This window comes from Palaemon carinicauda, chromosome 1 (assembly GCF_036898095.1).
Source record: "Palaemon carinicauda isolate YSFRI2023 chromosome 1, ASM3689809v2, whole genome shotgun sequence".
NCBI classification, from domain to species: domain Eukaryota; kingdom Metazoa; phylum Arthropoda; class Malacostraca; order Decapoda; family Palaemonidae; genus Palaemon; species Palaemon carinicauda.
The window spans coordinates 68556850-68570442 of NC_090725.1; the positions used below are offsets into that span (position 1 = coordinate 68556850).

General features: G+C 46.0%; 2 protein-coding genes across 4 annotated transcripts in view; one reads left to right on the top strand and one right to left on the bottom strand.

Moving 5' to 3' along the window:
- LOC137648750 (retinol dehydrogenase 13-like) overlaps positions 1-13593 on the bottom strand; it is a 1058070-nt gene that overhangs the window by 304493 nt on the left and 739984 nt on the right. The gene's annotated exons all lie outside the window — the stretch shown is intronic.
- Positions 1-13593, top strand: part of LOC137645714 (hypoxia up-regulated protein 1-like) — a 173233-nt gene that overhangs the window by 21569 nt on the left and 138071 nt on the right. Inside the window, exon 2 of the mRNA XM_068378596.1 lies at positions 8988-9137. Coding sequence (XP_068234697.1) covers positions 8988-9137 — 150 coding nt within the window. The remainder of the gene's footprint in view (positions 1-8987; positions 9138-13593) is intronic.

Genomic DNA, 13593 nt, shown 5'->3' on the forward strand with positions numbered 1-13593 from the left:
CAACATTCTCCTGTGCGCCAGTGCGCTACTGCGTTCAAGCGCTCGCCAGTTGCAGACACGTCTCGCCAGCGCTCACCTGCACGCCCACGATCTCCTGCTCGCCCGGCAGTTCCAGAGACAACGCGCCCACGATCTCCTGCTCACCAGTGCACCACTGCGTGCCTTCAGCCTGATGCGCGCCATGCACGCTCATGGTCTCCTGCTCGTCAGCGCTCTCCTGTTCGTCAGCGCTCTCCTGTTCGTCAGCGCTCTCCTGTTCGTCAGCGATCTCCTGTTCGTCAGCGATCTCCTGTGCGCCAGCATTTTCCTGCTCGCCAGTGCTCTCCTGCGCGCCAGCATTCGCCTGCGCACCAGCATTTGCCTGCGCGCCATCGTTCGCCTGCTCGCCCACGATCTTCGGATCTGGGCTCCAGAGGGAAGACTTCTTCCTCCCCTGCTTGCCAGCGCTCTCCAACACGCCACCGGATCTCACCTGCTCGCCATCCCTTGCCTACGCGCCATCGCCCGCAGTCTCCATCGTGCGCCCACACGTTCACTGCTAGAACTACGGTTCCAGATGAGCGCCCTCCTGCGCGCCCGCGCGCTAGGGATATTTCCCTTGCGCGTGCGCGCTCAACGGCTTCGCCCTTACGGGCCCTTCGGGATCCTGTGGCTACACACCATCTGAGGTCTCCGGAACACGCACCTGCTCGCCAACGCGCCCCTTCACCTGCGTGCCCACGCGCCCATGAGCTCCTTCTCCTGCGTGCCATCACTTGCCCATGCGCCAACGCGCGCCCTCTCCCACGCGTCAACGCTCGCCTGCACGCCAACGCGCACCCTCGCCTGCGCGCCCTCGCCATCGCCCCTGCGCGCCCGCACGTGCGCGAGCGATCGCCCACACCTGATCCAGGCAATAACCTATCACGCGAACGCTCCCTCACGAGAGGCTGCAGGACAACGCGCAGTCAGGTCGTCCTCATCGCGTCCCCCCCACCCCCGTAAGCGCAGGACAGCGCACTTAATGGAGGGAGGGAAATCTCCGGACAGGTCCAGGAACGTTTCTTCCACAGCTGCCTCTTGTCAGGCAGACCCTGTTGTAGTTTCCACTCCTAGGGATCTTACGATCCCCTTCCCTCCAGAGAGTGTCTCTGACAGCGCTGCTGTCAGTCGGCAGCCCTGGTTTGGGCCCTTGATCAGAGCGGATGCGCTGGCTTTCAAGCCCGCTTTCTCTGAACTAGGCCTGAAATCAGCGGCAATCTCGGCCCCCCTGAAGAGGAAGAGAGGAGTGGACAACGTGGTAACTTCTCTTAGGGCGAAACTGGCTCCTCGGAAGTCTTTGAGGAAGGCTCCTTCCCCCCCCAAGACTTTCTCTCCCACCCCTGTGGACGAGGATTTCCCATCCTCATGGGATTCACGTGAGGTGAGGCGTTCTCCCATCGCACCAAAGGGAGAAACCCCACCTCGCGCTGAGAAGTCTTCCCGGGTGGAGGTGGAGAAGAGCCCCCACCATCTTTGTTGGAATCCTGCATCCCTCCCAGGAGAGAGTTGAAGGACTCCAAGACAATTCCGAAGGATCAGACCAGAGCCAGCTAAGCTCGCAGAGAACGTCCACGAGTCCCCCCAAGAGGAGCCTTTGGGGACTGGAGACCTTGCTGCTAGTCCATCAGGAGGAGAGCCGCAAGAGTCGGAACATGCCTTCTGGCAAGTTCTGACTCTGATGAGGAACCTCAACGGATTCGCGGATCCAGAGATTCCTCCTCGAGAGGGCAAGGACACGGTTCTGGACCGAGTCTTTGGTACCCAGAAGCCCCCTAAAGCCAGCGCGGCTTTGCCTTGGTCCCAGGGGGATAAGAGTGCCAGAGATAAGGTCGAGAGCCAGCTCTCCGAGCTTGCCTCCTCCAGCCGTTCCAGTGCCGGAAACAAACTCCTCCCACCTCCTCGTGTCCACCAGAGGAGGTACTTCGAGATCATGGAGGAGTCTTGTTTAGCTCTTCCCCTTCACCACTCGGTTGAAGAGCTCTCCAGGGGAGTCCCTCTTGAGAGACTCTCCAACCGGCCAGTGTCATTCTCGGCCTCGGAAATCCTCAACCAGGAGAAGGTAGCGAAGTGTGCCATGCAGGCAACTTTGTGGCTGGATATCTAGCTAGGGTCTCTTGGCATCCTGATATGATCTGAGGACTTGTCTAAGGAGAGTACCAGGAAGGCCTTGGAGACCTTCCTTCTTTCAGGCACTCGTACCATCGAGTTTCTAGCCCACCAAGTCTCGAACTTGTGGGCTAATTCTATCCTGAAACGCCGAGATGCGGTGTCTGAAAGATTTAACACGAAGGTCCCCAGCACTGAGGTCAGTAGGCTCAGACATTCCTCCCTTTTGGGGAGTAGTCTGTTTGAGCCGAAAGATGTAGAGCAAGCGGCTGAGAGGTGGAGGAAGTCCAACCAGGACTCCCTCCTCCATAGGGCTTTAACATCAAAGCCCTATAAACCTCCAGCACCTCAACAACCTCGCCCTACATAGACGACAAAACCGGCAGTATCAGCAAAGGCAACGGTGTCGAAGCAGCCCTTTCCTGTCAAAGACAAGAAAGGCAAAAAGTCCTCCAGGGGAGGGAAAAATCCTAGGGGGAGTGGCCGAGGCCGCAAACGCTAGGATTGGCAATCCCCCTGCATGTCCACCAGTGGGGGGATGCCTTCAAAGTTGCGCAGACAGGTGGCTGCAACTCGGGGCCGATTCCTGGACGATCTCCACGATCAGTCAAGGATATCACGTCCCGTTCATAACATCTCTACCTCCCCTGACAGCGAATCCAGTGTCGTTGAGCTCTTTTGCCATGGGGTCGGCAAGGGTGCAAGCCCTTCGGGCAGAAATCGAGACCATGTTGGAGAAGGGCGCTCTCCAAGAGGTCGTCGATGGGTCCCCAGGCTTCTTCAGTCGACTCTTCCTTGTAAAGAAGGTGTCTGGAGGCTGGAGATCAGTCATCGACCTCTCAACTCTGAACAGGTTTGTCAAGTAAACCCCGTTCAGCATGGAGACAGCAGACACGGTCAGACTCGCAGTGAGACCGCGAGACTTCATGTGTACACTGGATCTGAAGTACGCGTACATCCAGATCCCAATCCATCCGTCTTCAAGGAAGTACTTAAGATTCAGCCTAGACAACAAGATCTACCAGTTCAAGGTGCTGTGTTTCGGTCTCTCCACAGCACCTCAGGTTTTCACCCTGATATCTCTGTGGGCACACAGGATCGGCATCCGTCTCCTCCGTTATCTGGACGACTGGTTAATCCTAGCAGACTCTGAGTCAACCCTTCTTCGACACCGAGACAAACTTCTAGGAATTTTCCAAGATCTAGGGATCATGGTAAATCTCGAGAAGTCTTCTCTGCTTCCTACCCAAAGACTGGTATATATAGGCATGATATTGGACACTAATCTCCACAAAGCCTTCCCATCAGACGACAGGATAGCAAGGCTGAGGAAGATCGCAAGTCCTTTCCTCAGCTGAGACGAACTCCCAGCCCAGTCGTGGTTACGTCTCCTCGGCCATCTCTCATCCTTAGCCCGTCTAGTTCCCAACGGTCGTCTCAGAATGAGATCTCTGCAATGGCGACTCAAGTCTCGGTGGAGTCAAGGACACGATTCCCCGGATGTCTTGACCTTATGGGTCTCGCGGAACGGACGGACCAAGAGTGGTGGGTGGCAGACGAGAACCTACGAAAGGGAGTGGATCTTCTCGTTCTCCCCCGGATTTGATGCTGTTTTCGGACGCCTCAAAGAAAGGGTGGGGGTCCCACGTTCTGAACCACAGGACCTCAGGCCTGTGGTCAGAATCAGAAAAGTGCCTCCATATAAATCTGCTAGAAATGAAGGCTGTATTTCTGGCCCTTCAACAGTTCCAACAGCACCTGGCGGGTCACTCTGTGGTGGTGATGAGCGACACCACCACAGTAGTGGCTTACATCAACAAGCAGGGAGGTACCTTTTCAGAAAAGCTATCCCGTCTTGCAGTAGAGATACTGAGATGGACCGAAGTCCACTCCATTCCACAATCGGCTCGCTTCATTCCAGGCAAGAGGAATGTGCTCGCCGACAGTCTGAGCAGAGCGTCTCAGATAGTGAGTACCGAGTGGTCTTTGGATCGTCAAGTAGCCAACAAAGTCCTGACTTTGTGAGGTTCCCCGACTGTGGATCTGTTCGCGACAGCGTTGAACATCAAACTGCCGCTGTACTGCTCCCCAGTCCCGGATCCCAAGGCTCTCTGGCAAGATGCTTTCCAACAACGGTGGGACAACATCGACGTATACGCCTTTCCCCCGTTCTGTCTGATGAGGAGGGTACTCAACAAGACCAGAATATCGGTCAGTCTCTTGATGACCCCCATAGCTCCGCTGTGGCATCACGCGGAATGGTTTCCGGACCTTCTGCAACTCCTTACGGAGCCTCCGAGAGAACTCCCTCCGCGACACGAGCTACTCAAACAACCACACGCCAACATCTTTCACAAAGCCGTAGCTTCGCTTCGGCTTCACGCCTGGAGACTATCCAGCATCTCGCAGAGAGAGGATTTTTGCAACAAGTTGCAGTCAGGATGTCTGGACATCTGCAAAAGTCATCCACAGGGGTCTACCAGGCAAAGTGGAGAGTTTTCTGTGGTTGGTGTCGTGGAAGGGGTCTCTCTCCACTCGATGCCACTATTCCAGCAATAGCGGAGTTCTTCGTGTACTTGCGAGAAGAAATGTGCCTTTCAGTCTCGGCAGTGAAAGGCTATCGCTCAGCCTTAAGTTTAGCCTTCAGGCTCAAAGGAATGGACATTTCTTCTTCGCTGGAACTTTCCCTACTCTTACATAGTTATGAACTTACCTGCCCTCAGTCGGAAGTGAGACCTCCCCCATGGAATGTGGTTCGAGTTCACAGGTCTCTTAAGAGACCTCCCTATGAACCATTATGCCAGGCTTCAGATCGCCACCTGACTTGGAAGACGGTGTTCCTACTAGCTTTGGCCTCAGCCAAGCGAGTTAGTGAACTTCATGGTCTCTCGTATGACATCGCCCATTCAAGGGGATGGGCGGAGGTAACGTTCAGCTTCGTCCCTGAGTTTATTGCTAAGACTCGGAATCCGGGAGTGCAGGACCCTCGCTTTGACTCCTTCCGGATTTCGAGTCTTCGTTCCGTAACAGATGACCCAGACCATCTCTTACTGTGCCCAGTAAGGAGTCTGAGGCTATATCTGAAAAGAACAGCTGCAGTTTTTCCCCAAGTGCAGGCATTGTTTGTTAGCACTGGGAGGTCGAAGAGGAGGGTTAGCAAGAACACCATATCAACATGGATTCGAAAGACAATCCATCTGTCCCTGAATTCTGACCCTCCTCCGTCACGTCGCCCTAGAGCTCATGATGTCAGGGGTGTAGCTACGTCCCTGGCCTTCAAAAAGAACTACTCAGTGACGCAGGTTCTACAAGCAGGGGTTTGGAAGTGTCAAACGACCTTCACAGCCCACTACCTGTAAGACATGACCCACAGGAGGCTCGATACGTTCTCTATCGGCCCTGTGGTGGCTGCACAACAGCTGGTTTAAACCTCAGGCTCCTTAATGGACAAGTAGCAGAGGGTTGAGGGCATTGTTACCCAGTTTTAGTCTGCATGGAAGAAAAGGTATGTCTGGCTGTTATTCTTTTCTTCATCCTCCCCTCTCTTGGGGAAAGCAGCATCCTGGGTTCTCTGCACAGCTGACCTCAAACCACTGCAGGTAAACCATGTTCCCTTTTGTTCCTAGTATTAAGTTAATACTGTCCCATTCCCATACCCTGACAAGGTGGTATTGGGAGAGTCCTAGCCTAAAGTTTCCATCTAAAGAACTTCAGGTCAACTTCCTAGGAAGAGTCACACATAATCCTTCACACACAGCTTATGTAGGCCACAGCCCTTGCATAGCAAGGTGCGAGCGAGGTGTAGGGACTCTTTATTGTTGAGTGCTGACACACTCAGATAATGAGTCCCCGGCCAAAAGCCAAAAGCCAGTATGGCTGGGACTTATTCCACCCTTCCTAAGGGTTGAGTCACCCATATTAAATAGCGTGGTTTGTATTTCAGTTACGGAACCAATGACAAATTCGGAGATAATTTGTATTTTTCCTAACTATACAAACCTTAGCTATTTAATCAAACTTGCCCGCCAGCCCTGTCCCCCGTGAAGTCCTACCTCTAAGCAAAGTGAACTTAGCACACAGGTGTGCGAGGGGTGAGGGTAGTAAGCTACTCTCCCTAACCCCTGCTAACTAGCGGTAGGGTAGTAAACCCTTGTTAAAATTAAAATGGCTCGTCATTTCAGCTACGCCGAAAGTAATTACCCATATTAAATAGCTAAGGTTTGTATAGTTAGGAAAAATACAAATTATCTCCGACTTCGTCATATCGCCTATATAAACTATATAAACTTTAACAAAACAAGAGAATGAGAAATTAAATAGAAAAGTGTGCCTGAGTGTACCCTCAAGCAAGGGAACTCTAACCCAAGACAGTGGAAGACTATGGTACAGAGGCTATGACACTACCCACGACTAGAGAACAATAGTTTGATTTTGGAGTGTCCTTCTCCTAGACGAGCTGCTTACTTTAGCTAAAGAGTCTCTGCTACCTTTGGCAAGAGGAAAGTGGCCACTAAACAATTACAGTGCAGTAACACCTTGGGTGAAGAAGAAATGTTTGGTAATCTCACAGTTGTCAGGTGTATGAGGACAGAGGAGAATATGTAAAAAAATAGACCAAACTATTCAGTGTATGTCTAGGCAAAGGGAAAGTGAACCGTAACCAGAGAGAATGATCCAGTGTAGTACTTTCTGGCCAGTCAAAAGATGCCATAACACACTAGTAGTAATATATCAATGGGTGGCTGGTGCCTTGGTCAACCTACTACCTATATAATATATATATATATATATATATATATTATATATATATATATATATATATATATGTGTGTATATATATACAGTATAATATAGATATATATATGTGTGTATATGTGTGTGTGTGTGTGTGTATATATATATATATATATATATATAAAGACACACACACACACACACCAGGGAAAATTAAAATATGAAATATAAGATTAAGTCCCGACTAGTTTTGATCAGGAAACTAGTCAGCACTTAATTTTATATATCATATTTTCATTCTCCCTGTGGTTTTTTGCATCAGAGCATCACGTTGTCTTGTGATTTTTATGCGCATATATATATATATATATATATGAGTGTGCGTGTGTGCCTTTCTAACCTTTATACTCAAATTCTTCTCATTGCTGTACAATGAGATAAGGAAGCCTTACAAACTTTTAAGGGTTTTGAAGTAAGAGTATATTTAGGGTTAGGCTCATGTATATAGAAATTCTATCTGTGTTTTTGCAAAATTTGTTGATGACCATACAAAATTTTCACGATTTTCTTTGAGCTTCTTGAGAAAATCTTCTTCAATGGAAGTTAAAGCTAAATTTGATGGTCTTTCTTAACTTTAGGAACTAAAAAAATTTGAGATTAATGGAATTTTATGCATATGATGCAGGCTTCCTTCAAATCCCCCCTGATATACACACGTGCGTGCGTTTATATATATATATATATATATATAATATATATATATATATATATATACACACTGTATATATATATACTTAATATATTTCTATACAGTCAGGCCTCCTTTCTTGTGATAGTTTACAGACATAAGCGCAAAAATGGAATTTTCACGAATAAATAGTGCACTAGGATGGGTTAACTCCTAACCTGAAAAGTTACTCCCCTTTGCCACGAGCAGGTGCCAGAGCTGATGATTAACACAGTAAATACTGCCCAATATTGTTTTAATTTGGTTTCTACAACAGTTTATAATCATATGTACAATGTACAGTTCATTTGCACACATGTACACTTATGTACTGGACACAGTAAGGTTACAGTAAAGTATTGTTCTAAGATAAAGTTTATTGAGTCATCATTATCCCCTTATTGTTTTGTAAAATAAAAGTTGATCCTATCTAGTTATACTGTACTCGAACCTAATACTCCCTGATACTCTTGTGTATATTACCGTAATATATATGTACAGTAATATTACCACAGTACAGCTTAACTGTACTTACTGTAAATGTTCTTTGTTTTCGTTCAGATGACTCTTAGCCTACGTGCTACTCTTGAAGCATAATGCAACTTCTTATGGGCTGTCTCTTGCGCAGCATGTTATCTATACTTTCTTTGAAAAGAATAAAGGTAATTTTATGAACTAAAGATTTAAACATCTCGATATTAATGGTTTCTTTTAAATAAACAAAATCTGTGCATTCGATTTCTTTTCAACACCTGATTCTCTCTCTCTCTCTCTCTCTCTCTCTCTCTCTCTCTCTCTCTCTGGAATATTTTATTTGATTTCAGAAGCATTATTGCATTCTAGAAAATTAAGATTTTTTAAATAGTTAATTGTGCTCAATAAAATCTTTATGTACTTTTGTTCTAAATTTTTAGTGTATTTTACCAATCTAAGTGTTTTGGGCCGTGATCATATTAGCTGATGCATATTATGAATCATTAACAGAGTATTGTGTACTGTATACTATTTCTTAACTTATTCAAACCATCAACTATATATGATTAACATAGCATTAAATAATCTCTGATGTGTTTTAATATATCATAATTTTCATATAATACATTCATAACTTATTACAGTATTATTTCTTTCTCATTCGATGTCAGGATGTCAGAAAACTTAAAGTCATTCGTATTTTTTTTCTCTCTCTCTCTCTCTCTCTCTCTCTCTCTCTCTCTCTCTCTCTAACAGCAACAACAACTACAATAACAAAAAGATAAAACAAAATAAACAAAAAGTTGACACCACCTATCTTAATGGGGAATACCTCCTAGTTAATATGACTACCTTTTATTTTTGAAGTGGTTACAAAGATGCAGGTAGTAGGTTAGTTTTTTTACATTTTTCTTTAACATTTCAGATTGAGGGACTTCTAGATGAAGAGGATTTCAGGCTTCCTGTGACAAGAGAAGAGTTTGAGGAGCTTTGTACAGATGTTTTCGATCGAGTGAAAGTCCCAGTTGATGCTGCACTTGTATCAGCTGGAATGGATATATCTGCTATTGATCAGGTATCAGTTTTATATTGTAGTTCTTTGTTACTTATAAGCTATTAATGCAAGTAACTTTAGCAAAAAAATTTATACATGTAATGGGGATATTTTGGGTAATATGTGTTGCTGCAAAAAATTAGAATTATGGTTGTGTTTGTGCATATTGACCTGACCCACTATTTTGGATTACTATCTCTTTGCCAAAAGAATTTTATACCAATGCCTTTGTGGAAAAAATATCAACACATTGAAAAATGAGTAAAAGTTGTTTACGGGAGTGATGGGTTTGGAGTTTAATATTTGTATGACTATTTTGTATATGAAAAAGGTGTTATAAGATTGAATCTGTGATTCTAAAAATGTCAATCATTATTATTGATTTTCCACACAAGTAAATTATTTTGCCCCTTGATTCCAACTAATACATGTACGGTATGGAGCAAAAGTTGTGATTATTTTTGTAATTTTTGCATTGGACAACCATTCTAAAGTTGCTACTTTGTATTAAATCTTAGATTTCACTTTGGAAACGTGTATACAGTGGAACCTCTACACACGAACGTATTTACATCCGAATTTTCCAACATCCGAAGTAAAATTCGAGCAATTTTTCGACTCTACACCCAAATTTTATTTTGACACGAAGTAAGCAATTTTCGTCGTACCGGTTGTATCCGAATTTTTCGACACGCGAAGTACAATTCAAACACGTTCCTACTTTACACCCGAATTTTTTTTCGACACCCCGAAGTAAACAATACCCGTACACGTAGACGGTACTCATAGCGCCAGATGTATTTTTTTTTTTTCCGCCGATAGAAGGCAGCACTTCGACCTCGGAGGGACCCTCAATTAGCGTGGCTTGGGTCATTCCTCTGTTCTCGTCGGCTTCGTGTGGTTGTGCCCTGTGCGTTCTGCTATTACTGTAACTGTATTTTAATCGTGATTTTTTGGGTACAGTACATCCTTTTACGGTTTTTTACGTAAAGCATGGGTCCTAAAAGGCTTAGTTTCGCAAGTGGTAGTGATAGTGGTGAGAAGAGGAAGAAGGAAATGCTTTCTTTAGAAGTAAAGCAGGAAATTGTTGAAAAGCATGAGTGAACTTGCAAAAGAATATGGCCGAAATATGTTGACGATCTCGACAATCTTGAAACAGAAAGAAGCCCTTAAAGCAGCCTTACCTTCAAAGGGGATCACCATCATTTCAAAACGTCGTAGCCCTGTCATAGAAGAGATGAAACAACTTCTGCTAATCTGGATCAAGGACAGAGAGATTGTTGGCGACACCATCACCGAAACTATCATCTGTGAGAAGGCGCACGCCATCTTCACTGACTTGAAGGAGGCGAGCTCTGGGGGTGATGCTGGGGAGAGTTCAACCGAACCTTCCTCAGACGATTTCAAGGCATCTCGTGGCTGGTTTGAGAAATTTAAGAAATTGTCCGGGATTCATTCAGTTGTTCGCCACGGAGAGGCTGCTAGTGCAGACACAAAGGCTGCAGCTGACTTTGTGAAGAGCTTTGAAAGGACCGTGCAGGAAGAAGGCTACGTAGAGCAGCAGGTGTTCAATTGTGATGAAACCGGGCTGTTTTGGAAGAAGATGCCCAGTCGAACCTACATCACCGCCGAAGAGAAGAAATTGCCTGGGCATAAGCCAATGAAGGATCGGTTGACTCTTGCCCTATGTGCCAATGCTAGCGGGGACTTTAAAGTCAAGCCCTTACTGGTTTACCATTTTGCGAACCCTAGGGCCTTTAAGGCACAGAATGTGGATAAGGACCAGCTTCATGTTTTCTGGCGATCCAACTCGAAGGCCTGGGTCACTAGGCAGTTCTTTGTGCAATGGGTTAACCAAGTTTTCGGCCCTTCTATGAAGAAGTATCTTCTTGCGCAGAAATTGCCTTTAAAGTGCCTGCTATGCCTTGACAATGCACCCGCTCACCCCCCCGGACTTGAAGATGATATCTTCGATGAATTTAAGTTCATAAAGGTGCTGTATCTTCCACCGAATACCACCTCTATCCTCCAGCCCATGGACCAGCAAGTCATCTTGAACTTCAAGCTCTTCACCAAGCACCTATTCAAGCAGTGCTTTAATGTCACGCAAAGCACAAACTTAACTTTGCGTGAATTTTGGAAAAGCCACTTTAACATCGTGTACTGCTTGAAGATCATAGATCAGGCTTGGTTGGGATTAACTTGACGAACCCTCAATTCTGCCTGGAAGAAGCTGTGGCCTGATGCAGTTTCTCCCCGAGATTTCGAGGGTTTTGACCCCGAACCTGATCCCGTGGTGGGTGCAGCGGAAGACGTAGAGGAAATCGTCTCCCTTGGCAAGTCCATGGGTCTGGAGGTCGACGCAGATGACAGGAACTTGTCGCCGAACATCACGACAAACTTACTACAGAGGAGCTCAAGGAACTCCATGCTATGTCGAAGCACATGAGTGATGACGAGGAAGGGATCGAGGAGGTAGAACATGTGTTAGGTTCGGCGCAAATAAAAGAGATGTTAGGAAAATATCAAGACCTGGTCGACTTCATCGACAAATACCATCCAAAGAAATTGCTGGTTTGTAATGTAGTTGCGCAGTTCGATGATGTTTGCCTAACTCATTTTCGAAACATTCTGAAAAGCCGTACCAAGCAACTTTCTATCGATAGCTTTAAAAAAACTACGAAGCAAACTCGTGATGAAGAGGAAGAAAGTGGTTCAAAGAAATCGGCAAAGAGTGAAGAGAAAAAAATTCAATAAATTTTAAGTGTAGAGAGTGAAAGTGATTAAAATTAAGCATCAAAAAGAAAAAAGAAAATGTATAGAAAAAATATAAAATAGAGTGGAACCTCTACATACGAATTTTCTAACATCCGAAGTAAAATTCGAGCAAATTTTTGACTCTACACCCGAATTTTATTTCGACACACGAAGTAAGCAATTTTCGTCGTACCGGTTGTATCCGAATTTTTCTACACGCGAAGTACAATTCGAACACGTTCCTACTCTACACCCGAATGTTTTTTTCGACACCCGAAGTAAACAATACTCTTACGCGTAGTCAGTGCTTATAGCGCCTGAAGTGTTTTTTATTTCCGCCGATAGAAGGCCGCACTTTGACCTCGGAGGGACGCTCAATTAGCGCGGCTTGGGTCAGTCCTCTGTGCTCGTCGGCTTCTTGCAGTTGTGCTCTGTGCGTTTTGCTATTAACTGTGTTTTAATCGTGATTTTTTACGTGCATCCATTAACGGTAATGTACGTAAAGTATGGGTCCTAAAAGGCTTAGTTTTGCCAGTGGTAGTGGTAGTGGTGAGAAAAGGAAGAAGGAAATGCTTTCTTTAGAAGTTAAGCAGGAAATTATTGGAAAACATGAGTGAAATTGCTAAAAAGTATGGCCGAAATATGTCGACGATCTCGACAATCCTTAAACAGAAGGAAGCTATTAAAGCAGCGAAACCTTCTAAGGGGATCACCATAATTTCAAAACGTCGTAGCCCTATCATAGAAGAGATGGAACGACTTCTGCTAGTGTGGATTAAGGACAGAGAGATCGTTGGCGACACCATCACCGAGACCGTCATCTGCGAGAAGGCGCACGCCATCTTTACGGACTTGAAGGAGGAGAGCTCTGGGGGTGATGCTGGGGAGAGTACAACCGAGCCTTCCTCAGATGATTTCAAGGCATCTCGTGGCTGGTTTGAGAAATTTAAGAAATTGTCCGGGATTCATTCAGTTGTTCGCCATGGAGAGGCTGCTAGTGCGGACACAAAGGCTGCAGCTGACTTTGTCAAGAACTTCGAAAAGATCGTGCAGGAAGAAGACTACGTAGAGCAGCAAGTGTTTAATTGTGATGAAACCGGGCTGTTTTGGAAGAAGATGCCCAGTCGAACCTACATCACCGCCGAAGAGAAGAAATTGCCTGGGCATAAGCCAATGAAGGATCGGTTGACTCTTGCCCTATGTGCCAACGCTAGCGGGGACTTTAAAGTCAAGCCCTTACTGGTTTACCATTCAGAGAACCCTAGGGCCTTTAAGGCACACAACGTCGATAAGGATCGCTTCATGTTTTCTGGCGATCCAACTCGAAGGCCTGGGTCACTAGGCAGTTCTTTGTGCAATGGGTTAACCAAGTTTTCGGCCCTTCTGTGAAGAAGTATCCCCATGAACAGAAATTGCCTTTAAAGTGCCTGCTATGCCTTGACAATGCACCTGCTCACCCCCCCGGACTTGAAGATGATATCTTCGATGAATTTAAGTTCATAAAGGTGCTGTATCTTCCACCGAATACCACCTCTATCCTCCAGCCCATGGACCAGCAAGTCATCTCTAATTTTAAAAAGCTGTACACCAAGCACTTATTTAAGCAGTGCTTTAATGTCACGCAAAGCACCATCTTAACTTTGGGTGAATTTTGGAGGGGCCACTTCAACATCGTGTACTGCTTGAAGATCATAGATCAGGCTTGATTGGGATTAACTCG